This window comes from Pteropus alecto, unplaced genomic scaffold, assembly GCF_000325575.1.
Source record: "Pteropus alecto unplaced genomic scaffold, ASM32557v1 scaffold42, whole genome shotgun sequence".
Lineage (NCBI taxonomy): Eukaryota > Metazoa > Chordata > Mammalia > Chiroptera > Pteropodidae > Pteropus > Pteropus alecto.
The window spans coordinates 12,387,089-12,399,378 of NW_006434825.1; the positions used below are offsets into that span (position 1 = coordinate 12,387,089).

Below are 12,290 nucleotides of genomic sequence, written 5' to 3' on the forward strand. Positions count from 1 at the left end.
TATATATGTACTAGTAAATCAGGGTGTAATCAGAGCTCTGAAAAAAAATAAAAGCTGGGTAAAGCGGGGAAAGAAGGTGATGGGAGAGTATCATTTATGCAGAAGGTCAACAAAGGTCTCTTTGAGGAGCAACATCTGAACAGAGACCTGACGGAGTAGGGGAGAGGCAGGGGGACATCTGGGGTAGGGCGATCCAGGCAGACGGAAGCACAGTTGCAGAGTTGCCAGAGGCAGAGCACACCCATGCCTGGTGCATTCTGAGAACCACTGGGAGATCAGTGTGGGAGAGACAGAGTGAGCAAGTGGTAGAAGATGAGTCAGAGAGTGAAAGACGGCTCAGGCTGCACTGCTGGAAGGATCCAATTGCCTTTTGCTGAGATGGAAAGAATGAGGGAGGAGCAGGTCTGTGGGGGAAGGTCAGGGGTTCAGTTTGGGATAATTCTCACAATCACACATTAGATAGAAATTACTAGTTCCAGAGGGCTTGAAAAGATTAAATAACTCACCCCAGTTCACCCAGGCAGTCGTTTTCAGAGGAAAGATTCAGTCAGACTCAGGTCTATAGACTAATTTGATGCCACGGGGCCGTTCCCGGGTTGGGTGCTGTAATGGAAATCTGGAGAAATTATATTCTGATAGTCCCAATCCATGACCCCAAGGACCTGTTCATGGAGGTAGGAAAAATGTTATGGAGAGCGAGGCAGGAAAACACTCAGAGGAAAGTAAGGATGCCAGAGATTCCACAGGGCAGTAAGTAACACATGTTAAAATGTGAAATGCAGACAAGAAGCACAGGGAAGGTGCAGTTCTTTTTGAAAGAGCAAAAAGACAAAGAATCACAGCCCTGTTTGGGTGGAGTGTGTCAGGGGCAGTATGAATGTTCTGACTGCTTAAGAAGGCCATGCTCTGTCAGGGTTGGGAAGGCCCTGGAGGCCCAGGGTTCTACCTTGGTTTCTTTCTCCACATATTGCCCCCAGATTCGATGCTTTCTCACTGTGACAAAGGTATAGCCCCAGGCCAGATCTCCCCTGAGTCTAAGAAGCCAAGTCTGAGACAAGGATTCATGTGCCTGAATGACTTATTAAAGAAGGGCTCCCAGGAAGAACAGGTAAAGGAGTAGAAGCAGCAGGATAAAGAAGGCAAGAAGCTGAGCAAGGGTGTGATTTCAGAGCTAGTCCTTGAAGGAAAGCTTTACCCTGATCCTCCAGGGGCCAGTGGGTATAACTTACCACTGGGAGTTTGCCTGGGGGGAAGGGAGCTGGGCTTCCACACTCCTGTATCAGTTGGTCATTGGCTAAGGGCAGGGGTGAGGAAACTCCTCGGAGAGGCAAAGGGATCCTTGCAAGTGCAAAGGGATCCCTACAGCAGGAGGGCAGGTCTCTGAAGAGTCACAGGTGCTAGATGCTAGGGGTGTCAGTACACAGAAGCCAAAGAGGGGAGCTCAGAAATAATCAAAGAAATCCCAGGGGATCTGAGCTGCACCCTGACAGTGTCCACTACCATGTACCTTCCCTATCTCAGGAAATGGCATTGCCATCCTAATGGTTGCTCAGGCCCCAAACCCTGGAGTCATCCTTAACCCTCTCTGTATCTCACACTCCATATCCAAACCTTTAGCCAATCTCGTGGTCAATACCTTCAAAATATATCCAGCATCTGATCACTTCTTTTTTTTTTTTTTTTTAGTGATTTTTAAAATTATGGTAAAATACACAAACCGACAGTTCAGCGGCATTACATACATTCTCATGGTTGTGCAGCCATCACTACCATGCAACCACAGAACTCTTTTCATCTTGCAGCACTGAAAGTCTGTACCTACTAATCATTTTACCTACTAAACTCTTTTCATCTTGCAGCTGAAAGTCTGTACCTCTACTAATCATTTTACCTACTAAACTCTTTTCATCTTGCAGCTGAAAGTCTGTACCTACTAATCATTTTGTTTCTTCATTCATCGGTGGATGGACTCTTGGGTTGCTTCCATCTCTTGGCTATTGCGAATAATGCTGTTGAGAACATGGATGTACAAGTATCTGTTTGAGTCCCTGCTGTCAGTTCTTTAGGGTATATACTGAGAAGCAGAATTGCTGGATCATGTGGCAATTCCATTTTTAATTATTTCAGTAACTGCCATCCTGTTTTCCGTATAGTGGCTGCACCGTTTTACATCCCCGTCAACAGTGCACAAGTGTTCCCATTTCTCCACATCCTTACCAACACTTATTATTTTTATTAATCTCATAATTTCTTACCCCTTCCACAGTGACCACCCTGAACCAAACCATTTTAGCTTTTGCCTGGATGATTGCAAAAGAATTCCAACTGATTCCCCTGCTTCTGCCCTTATCTTCTGCAGTCTTCCCAACATCATTCCTCTGTATACAACTTCCAGGGCCGTCCTCCCTTCCCACTCAAAGTCCAAGTTCTTACAGTGACTTATGAGGCTCTATAATATTTGCTTCCCACTCTCCCAAATCTGACTCATTTCCTACTTGCTTACTCTGCTCCAGCCACACTGGCTTTTTTTTTTTTTTTCTGTCCCAAGTAATCTCTCTACTGCTTCGGGCCCTTTGTCCTATTTTCTCTACCTGGAATATTCTTTCTTCAAATATCCTTAGAGGGAGTAAAAGAGCGTACCTTGCTCTTTTACTCCCTCTGGTTTTGTTTAAATGTTCATTTCTCAATGAGGCCTCTGGGCATCCCAATTGCTTGCTCATCTACCCTTTATCCATTTTCTACTTTTCTCCACCCTGTGCTGTGCTTGGGGAGAGTGACACCTGTAGACCCTACTGCCTAGCCTTTCTTGCCCTCTGGCTTCTGCGTGGGTTTGGTCCACGGGAGCCACTGCCAGGAGATGGAAGGGCAAAAGGAAAGAGATATTTGGGTATTTTTTCCCCCATATCCTCCCTGTTCTGCTCTGAGTCAAGGCCCTGTCTCTCTGGGACCACAGCTGCATTTGGGAGAGGTGGTCCTCACTCTACAGCTCTTCCCCAAGCCGGGACTTCCAATGACACTATTTGCCACCTTTGCCTTTCAGTCATCAAAGCTGTAATGCCTTTCTGCTGTTGTTCAGCATCCCTGTCGGTTCCCGGAACCCTGACCATTTGTCTACCTGTCCGTGGCCTGTTAAGAACCTGGCTGCACAGCAGGAGGTAAATCATGGGCGAGGGAGCAAAGTTTCATCTGATTTGCAGCCACTCCCCAGCACTAGCATCACCACCTCAGCTCCACCTCAGATCATCAGGCATTAGATTCTCATAGGAGCACCAGTCCCTGGTGCCAAAATGGTTGCAGACTGCTGTACTAGCCCCTTCACCAAGAATTGAATTCCACCCCCTCCTCAACCTGGATTCTGTCTCCTGCTAAACCCTTATAGAAACACCGTCTAGATGACTTTATTTACAGTTTCTAACCCTACCTTCTGTCCTTGAATTGGCACTTCCCAGTCTGTTCTTATTCTACACAACACATATTATCTAACATAATTTATATTTACTTATTTATTTTCCTCGACTCCCTTCCACCCCCACTCTGTGGGATAGAAGGTCCAGGGGTGCAGGGATGTTTGTTTTGTTCAGTATTGTATTTCTAGTGCTTGGCACATAGCCGGCAAATATTAAATGAATGAATGAACGAGCGAACGACCGACAAGGGAGCTACGAAGACAGCGATGTGGTCCAAGTTGCAGGCGGAAGAGCTGACTCTCAATTTCTCTTCTCCTCTCCTCTTCCCCCCACCCCCCGCCCGGAATGCTGAGTGCCCTGGAAGGAGGCGGAAATGAGCGCGCCTAACAGCTCTCCAGCCGAGTGTTTACTTAATTAAGGCCTGTATCCCCAGGCTCATTTGTGTTTAACTGTCCGCCTAATGGCTTCATCTGGCTCCTGGAGGGCGAAGGGGAACCTGCGAGGCGAGGATAGGCAAGGCCACGTGTACATTCTGGGACCTCCCGGGCAAGTCGTGTGCCCGCGCGGGTATCTAATCTCCCCTTCCGCACGGAGAGCGCCCCCTGCAGAAGAGCGAAGAGAACGGGAGGGGGAGTTGAGTTGTTGCTCTGATTTTTCCAGCGCTTTGTTTATCCCCAACTCCCAACCCCCACCTGCGGGGACCACAGGCCGGATAATCGAGCACTCCGGTGATACCAGATGCCAATTGTTCCCTATACCATGAACCGTGAAATTGAAGTATTACAGCGTTTCTCATTCTCTTAGTTTGGGAAATGTAAGAGTGCTACGGAGGAGAGAAACAGCTTTGGAGGCTGAGGAGGACAAATGAGCCGTATCCTAAAGCAATAATACCAGGAAACATTTGAGCACTTGCTCTATGCCGGGTACTGAGTTTAGCGTTTAAACGTGTTAATTTAATCCTCGTCTATATGTATGAATTTATTTAACCCTAGTACTTTTGATGGCAGATGTCACAATAGCCCTCACTTGATGCATGCAAAACTAACTCAAAGGGGTTATTTCACTTTCCCTAGGCCACAGCGCTAATAAGTGGTGCAACCTGCCTATTAGCAGGCGGTGCGTCCCAGGGCTACTAGAGAGGGACTCCCTGGGTCTCGGCGGAGTCCGTCCCTCCTTTTAGCCACAGGCCTGGTAGTGGGAAAGACAAGGAGGCCGCCAGGTTAGTTTTTGAGGGCCAAAGAATCTATAATTAGAGACTCATTCTCCTCCTCGAACTCCTACATCTGAGCTGGGGAGGAGGAAGGAGAGGGAGAGGCATCAGAGAACTTGAGGGTGGGGAGAGGGCGTGCAGGGTGGAGCGATTGGGTCACAGGGTGGAGGGACAGTCTCTGTGCCCACCTGTATGCTGCCAAGGGGAAAGCACTTCAGATCCTCCGCCTGTCACCCAGTAAGCACCAGTGAAGGAGCGCTGCGCCCACGGGAGGCTCCATGGAAGGCTGCTTTACGCAGTTTTTACTCAGATTATATTCAGCATTTCAGACCAATAAAAAGAGCCGCGTTTTAAAAGTGCCTTTATTTAGTTTGAGAAAGTGTTACGTTTTAGCGGGGGTGGCGGGGGGCTGTTGCTGGAGATTATGGGGCTAATAACCACCCCTCTACCTCGCACCCTTTGGCACCACCACGGCTTCAAACTCTAGGACCTTCTCTCTCAGCCTCCATTTGTTTGGCTGTGCATGAGAAGTAATGGTCTTCTGCAAGTTACAGTAGGTTTTATAACGCGGTCCGTTCCACGCGACTCACTGCTACTCACTGCCAGCTTTAGATCCTCCAAGTGCTCGGAGCCGGCTGGCTTGGGAGGTGGAGAAAGAGGCAGGAGGCAAACCCCGCTGCAGTCGGGCGTGGGGCGGACACACCCGCCTCCTTCAAAGCTTTCGGTAACAGCAGTGCCTCAGGAGAACATGAATGCGGCGCCTCGTTCTCTGGCTCAGATGCCTCTCCACTTTTCCAAACTATAGCCGCAAGACAAATATTTTTCTTCGCGTGTTGCGACGGCTGAGGAGTGGGGTGGATTTTTGTGTTTTGTTTTGTTTTGTTTTCTCGGACCCAGAACCCGCAAGACGGGCTGAGTCCCTGCTGGGCGCAGCTCCCGAAAAGACGAAAGAGCACAGGAGGGAGGACTAGAGGGGCTTCGCGGGTGCCTGGACTACGCCAGCCGCGGCCCCACCTGCGAAGGGGCGGGACCTTGAGGCACTGGACCAATCAGCACCTACCTGCGCTCACCTGGCCTCCTCCCGCAGGCTCCCGAGAGCTGCGATGCTCACAGAGGCGCGGAGAGCTTAGCCGAGCACTAGCCTGCGGTAGCGGCAGCCTCTTCACCCACCTCTCTCCAGCCATGGGGCTCCCTAGTGGGTCTCTCGCGTCCCTCCTCCTCTGCCTCTTACTCTTACTCCAGGTACCCCATTGCATCGCCCTTGCCCGGACGGGAAAGCTCCCTGGAGGGCGGGCGGGGTCCGCATGCGGTGATGGCGTCGGAGTCCGGGAAGCGCGGGCCTGGGCTCCTTGAGGCCACGGTAGCCTGGGAAGCCCTTTCAGGAATCCCGGGATGCTCGTTCAGAGCTGGGCACGCCTGTGACCCAACCTCCCTCTTTCCTCTATCTTCCCTCGGGCACAGGTTTGCTGGCTGCGGTGCGCGGCCTCCGAGTCGTCTCAGACGGCCTTCCGGGGTGCCGAAGTGACCTTGGGGACGGGAGGCGCGGAGTTGGAGCCCGGCCGGGCGCCGGGGAAAGGTAAGAGAAGACCCTCTGGGAGCTCGCCCGGTGCAACCGCAGGGCGCGGGGCGGGTGGAAACCGCACGTGGTCCTCTCAGGTGTTGCCCGCGCGAGGTATACCCAGGCTGGGGCGGGGGAATCCTAGCGCACCCTTAGATATGGGGAAGGCGCATAAAGCATCTCGCGGGTAGGGATGGGGGCGGGTGGCTAATGGAGAAGGCTGGAGTGCATAGCGCCCTCTGACGTTCAGCCCCTCTTGCCTCGGCGCCGTGGCTTACCTTGACTCCCTCCTCTGGGGTGCAGGGCGGCTGAGCTCCTCACTCAGCCAGGATGGGGGAGACTTTCCCCCGCTGGCCCCAGCGGAGGAATGCGCCGTCCACATTCTTCCCCTAGCCCCCGCGCAGGTGTGGGGATGAGCCGTGCCCGGGGCAGCCCCTTCACCCCTCTCGGGCCCCCTTTGTGTACCGTGCTTTGTGTCTCCGACAGACAGACCGGGTCTGTTTCTCTTCTTCGCGCTCCGCTCCCCGCCCCCCTTCTTCCCCGGCAGCTGGAATGCACTCTTAACCCTGCCCTTCCCGGAGGGTCTGCGCCCCTGCAGCCTGCCTGGAAACTGGGTCTGTCACACCTGGGCCAGGGCCAATCGCGCACTGGGGACACCCCCGCCCCTCCAGTGTCTTGGGACTGGAATGTTAGGGCACGTGGGAGAGTGGGGGTTTCAAGTCGGAAGGTCTAGAGCTGCGGGGGCGGTGGATGGGAGATTCAAAGCACGTTTTTGATCTCTCAATTACTTGTTTACCCCCCTGCCCAGTTCAGAAACTTGAGCGGGGGGTACTTTGGTGCGGAGAACCAGTGTGTTATGAGACCCAGGCAGCTGCCAGCTGATGGAGACCTCTTTCCATACTTTAGTATGTTTAACACAAAGTAAAGGTAATTGTGTGAGAGAGAGAGAGAGAGAGAGAGAGAGAGTGTGTGTGAGTGTGTGTGTGTGTGTCTGTGTGGAGAGGGGTTCTCCACCGGACCAAACTCAAGTTCTTAAAGAGAGGTATAACTCAGGATCCTTGGGCGGGGTTCCAGAGGATTCTTACCACATAAAATTAAGAACTGTATGCATTTTTCTGGGGAGGGGATCTAGGTTTACCTGGCTTTCAAAACAAGAAATGTTGCCCCCTAGCATTTCCTCAGCCCCCATCAGCTTACCCCTCACCCCAGGTACAAATTCCCACAGCTTGCAGATGTCTTGGGGACAGAATGGCTGTCCTTTGTTTCTTCAAAAGAGGATTGGGGGCCTTGAGTCTGTAGCCTTCTTTTCTTCTTTTCCCAAATAACTCTACAGATTGACAGAAACAATTAACACCCAGGCTAGTCCAGGCTCTTTAAACTCTTGGCTGTAGAGAGCCAAGGAGAGGCATTAGGAAGCCATGCCTCATAAACTTAAAATTCTTGCACATGGGTTTATTACTAACTGGCTAACAAACTGCAGCTCAGCCATCCTGTAAAAATGTTAACTTGGGCAGGGCCCCAAATCCAATTCCGGCTCCCTGAGGAAGCTTTATTGCTAACCAGAGTGCTGCCAAATCTGTACCCCTCCCCCTCATTGTCAAGTTCTCTGACTACAGTCTTGGAAGGCAAGCTATGGCTTTGAGTGTTGTCTGTGCCTTATCTTTCTTACTGAAGCCAGAATTATCAGATTAACTGTCACTTCACTATGCTTGAGGTTGTTGCAGGGAAGCAGTGATCAGGTTTTCGATTTCATGGTCTGGTTGGCAAGTACTTCCAGGTGACATCTTGATTTCATGGTCGGGTTGGCAAGTACTTCCAGGTGACGTCAGGTATTTTAAAGCTTTTGAGAAAATTTCGATTTCTCGGATGTCTAGTTTATGGCTGTGAAAGGGGTAGGTTCATGCCAGGAGCACACCTGGGTTATAAAACAAAGGGTGGGTTCATGTTCTTGGCTAATCTTGAGCCTCCCTGCAATGTGACTGGTTCTAAGAGCAGACTTCCATGAAAAAGGCTGCCACCTTTTCAGTTTCTGGGCCCAATTGGTTCCAATAAATTGGGATGCTCTGATAAATGTTGGTATTTCTCCCCTTAGTCATCAGCTACTGACAACTTTCTACCTCCCTACCTCCACCCCAGTTCCCTGTCCTCAATACACAGGATGGATCTAGCCCTGTTGAAAGGGTTATCCTGAGGGGACATACAAATTCAAGTTTGGCCAAGCAGACAACAGTTTTCATATTGCCAAGGAACAACTGCCTCTGTTGTTCTCCCCTGGGTTATGAATATCACAGGTGTCTATGAAGTTGAGCTCAAAGAAATTATCTGATATAATTAATACCTTGTGTATATGTGCTCTTTCCTCTTCAAAGCACTTCTACAACTCTGAGCTTGCTTTATCCTCCCGACGTTTTCTTGAAGCTGGTAAGATAAATATTAAACAATTTGAGCTTTTAATCTCAGAGTTAGGACTTCAAAAACCCTGCATCTCAGCCCTGCTGGAGGTTTTAAAGGTGAAGAAATGGAGGAAAAGTTTAATGGGTTCAATTTGCTCAGCTAAATAGCTCGTGAGCTTCCTTGAGCTTCATAGACATGACTTTTACCTCTAGGTTTATGCTTAGGACCTGGTACTTAACAGGATGCCCAGTGGGTATTTGCATGAGTCATGACAATCTTGTGAAGGTCTGCCCATTTTACAGATGAAACCTGAGTGGTTGTAGCTTCATCAAATTCATCACTGCAGTGACCAGCTGGGACTTGAATGGAAGTTTCAGGCTCTTAAGTTTTCCTGTTAGTTTTTACTATCAGAAAGTGGGAGGTGGATGAAATAAAGTGGGATATTGGTGCACCAAATCCCAGGCACCACCAGCAACCCCCTAAATGCAAGAGCATTTAATCATTTATTCCCATCTATCACAGAGTTTTCCAGAAACATTCTTGTAGAGGAAACTGGCTTGGATACAGTCTGTAAGTGTCCTAGTGATGGGGGCTTGGATCAGGGGAACCTGGGCTTGCCTACACCAAGAGTGGGAGGTTAATGTGGAGGGAGGTAGAACAGAAATGTTCCCCCAGCGCAAGGCTACAATCTGGGGTCTGCCTACCTTCAAGCGTGGTGGCAATCTGGAAGCAATGGCAAAGAAGAGGTGACCTAAAGTTATCTATACATCCTTAACAGTGAACATCTGAGAGAGGCAGCTTAATTACAATAAAAAATTTAGTACTTCATCTGGCCCCTCAGCAGGTTCACCTCACCCTTAGTCAGCGTTTGGGTAAGAGTAAAGCTAACCCTCATTAGTTTTGGTAAGACACTCTAAGTAATAAATCTGACGGAGCATAAATTAATTTCAGTGGTTTTGCTTATTTCAACTTGCGTAAAAATTGTGTCTCGTTTTGGAGCCCTCATTCTGGGCTGTGCTCTCTGTTTTGTTCTTTTAGTAAACATTTAGCATTTACATGTATCAAGCACTGTTCTAGAACTGCAGCTAAAGCAACGAACAAAACTAAGTCCCTGCCATAGGATTTACAGCCTCATCTTAGTTTTTTTTTATGCTTATGACTGCCTTGCAAAGCAGGTGATGGTAACTTCCCCTTAGCTGTAAAATAGGGATAAGGAACTTGGTGTGAGGTCATGGGGGGCAGTCAACACTAAGGCCAGGATTTAATCCCAGGGATTCCAAGATCCCTGAAAAATCTGCCTCTGAGGAATGAATCTTTGAGAACTGGGGCTTCAAGCTTGCTTGGCTGCCTTCCTGGCTGAGCAGCAGAAGATGGTTGGTTGTCAAAGCCTGTTGCACATCACTGTTAGCTGGTGCCTGGGGAGCAAGTCTCAAACCTCTGGTCTCTCTTACCGCCTCCTCACATGGCACTGTTCCTAGGTTACCCAGTGCAGGGTGCCCTTACCTCTTGCTATGTGAGGAAGCATGGCTTATGATGAGTAGTGAGTTTCTGGGGCTGGAAATGTGCTCTGCCCCAAAAAGCTTTTGGAGAGCAATGGAGGAGAATGAGGAAGAGAAAGGCCTCCTCTGCCTGAATCAATTGAGGCTTTGGTTCTGAGACCGAACAGTCTCTATCTAGAGAAATACTGTTATTGAAAAATAACATGTGAAAGAAAAATGTCCAAATAAGTATACTACTCGAATACCACTGAAAACACCCATGTACGTAGCACACAGATCCAGAAACAGCATTACCAGCACCTCAGATGCCCCTTCCTTCCCATTCTCTACCTTGCCTCCAAGAAAACCACTATTCTGACTTCTAATACCATAATTTGCCTGTATTTGAACTTTATGTAAAAGACTCATAGGGAATATCCTCTTGGATCTGGCACCTTTACTGGATATTGTGAACTGCCTGCATAGTTCTGGATGTAGTTGTAGTTACTCTCATTGTCATACAGAAGTCATAATGTGACTATCAACAGTTCTGTTGATAGCATTTGAGGAGTTTCCGTTTTTTTTTTGGCTATAACTACTGGTGCTGCCGTGAACAGTATTGTTCAGGTCTTTTGGTAAACTGTATACCTGATGTGTTAGGTACGTACCTGGGAGCATAATTGCTGGGTTAACTGAGGCTCTTAGTACTGTGGGCAGGTACCGAGAAGTCAGCTTTTCTCTGTCTTGATGTAGCTTTTCTTCTGGATTTAACCACTCCTCTCCCCCAACAGTCTCCTTACCAGGCCCATACCTTCTGGATTCTTGCTTCTCACTTGGCCCTATGCTTAGAGACAACAAATCTTTATTATGTCCTTGGTAACTGTCCTTTGTCTTGGGGGAGAAATCCTTCCCTTTATTTGCCCTTAAACTAATGCTTGTTACTTTCAAAGTAGAACAGAAATCTGGAAAGGGCCATGAATTTCTTCGATGAGGTCTTCTTCTTGGGTGAAGATTTTTATCCTGGCCAGTGTGTGGATGGACAGCAGCCTCCTCATGGCCAAGGTGGTCAAGTCTAGTTCTTTTCTCAAAATAGAGGCAGTGAGTTGTCTGAGATCCAAAGCCAAGTTGAGTGGTCAAGAAATGTCTGAATACTTATTGGATGCTAGAAGTTCAGAGGTAAGCAAGATCCACAGCTCCTTAACCTTAGTGGGCTCCTCCCATTAGAAGAGAAAGCAGATCAGTCCCCAGGCAATTTTAATAGTGAATCCTTCCTTCAGCAAATACTTACTGAGTACCTACTAAGTCCCAGGTACTGTTCTAGTTGCCAGGGGTACGTTAGTGAACAAAACATGAAATATATCCAGGCTTTGTGGGCTACTTACCTGTTAGTGGAGGAAGAAAGACAAGTAATATATTTGTACATGAATATATATTACATGTGTGTGTGTGCCAAGTGGGAGGTGGGGCAGGGAAAATACAGAGTCACATAGGAAGGGCTGCTGACATGTTCTGGGGAGGACCTGGAGAAAGTGGAGGCTTGAACCAGGATGTCCAAGCTGGAGGCTGGGGAAGAGTTACGCCAAGGAGGTTGGGCCATGAGAGGTGGCAGGAAGTTTCCTGACACTGGAACATCACACAGGTTTCAGGAACTTCGTTATGTGTAGTCTGGCTGGTCCATAGAGTATTGAGTGAGGAGAAGAAGGCGGGGTCCAGCCCAGCTTGGGATTTGTCTCAAAGGCAGCAAGGAGTTTGGGAAAGGCAGGAGATATGGCTGAAGTCCCAGTGCCCCCTGGAGGCCATAGTCTCTGAAGTCTCCTCTGGAACCAGGACACTGGGCCCCATCTCCAGCATCCCTTCTCGACCCCCTTCTGGATTTTTCCCAGACCTGAGGATATGGACATTGTCAGCCTCAGTTGTATTTTCTCCCTCGTTTCATTTAGTTACCTGGCATTGTCAGCCCAGGCAACAGGCCTGGTGAGGTAGGTCTTTCCAACAAAACAAAGCACAACCTAAATACCATTTGCCAAGAGCTTACTAAGTTCCAGAAACTACACTATGTACTTTATATAATAAGCCCCTTTAATCCTCCTAATAGCCCCATGAGGAGGGTGGAATAGGTCCGATTTAACTGGATAGGAACCCTAACCTTGTAACTTATAACTTATTCAAGGTCACCCAGCTAGTAAATTGTGGAGTTAGGGTTTGAACCAAAGTTGGACTCCTAAGTGTGAGGTACTAACCCT

The 12,290-nt window shown here is 48.8% G+C and overlaps 1 protein-coding gene across 2 annotated transcripts in view; it reads left to right on the forward strand.

Moving 5' to 3' along the window:
- CDH3 (cadherin 3) overlaps positions 1–12,290 on the forward strand; it is an 83,796-nt gene that overhangs the window by 38,084 nt on the left and 33,422 nt on the right. For both annotated transcript variants that reach the window (XM_015587650.2, XM_025045352.1), the window contains 2 exons: positions 5,705–5,859; positions 6,079–6,193. In XM_015587650.2, the coding sequence (XP_015443136.1) occupies positions 5,800–5,859; positions 6,079–6,193 (175 nt within the window). In that variant the 5' untranslated portion in view covers positions 5,705–5,799. The remainder of the gene's footprint in view (positions 1–5,704; positions 5,860–6,078; positions 6,194–12,290) is intronic.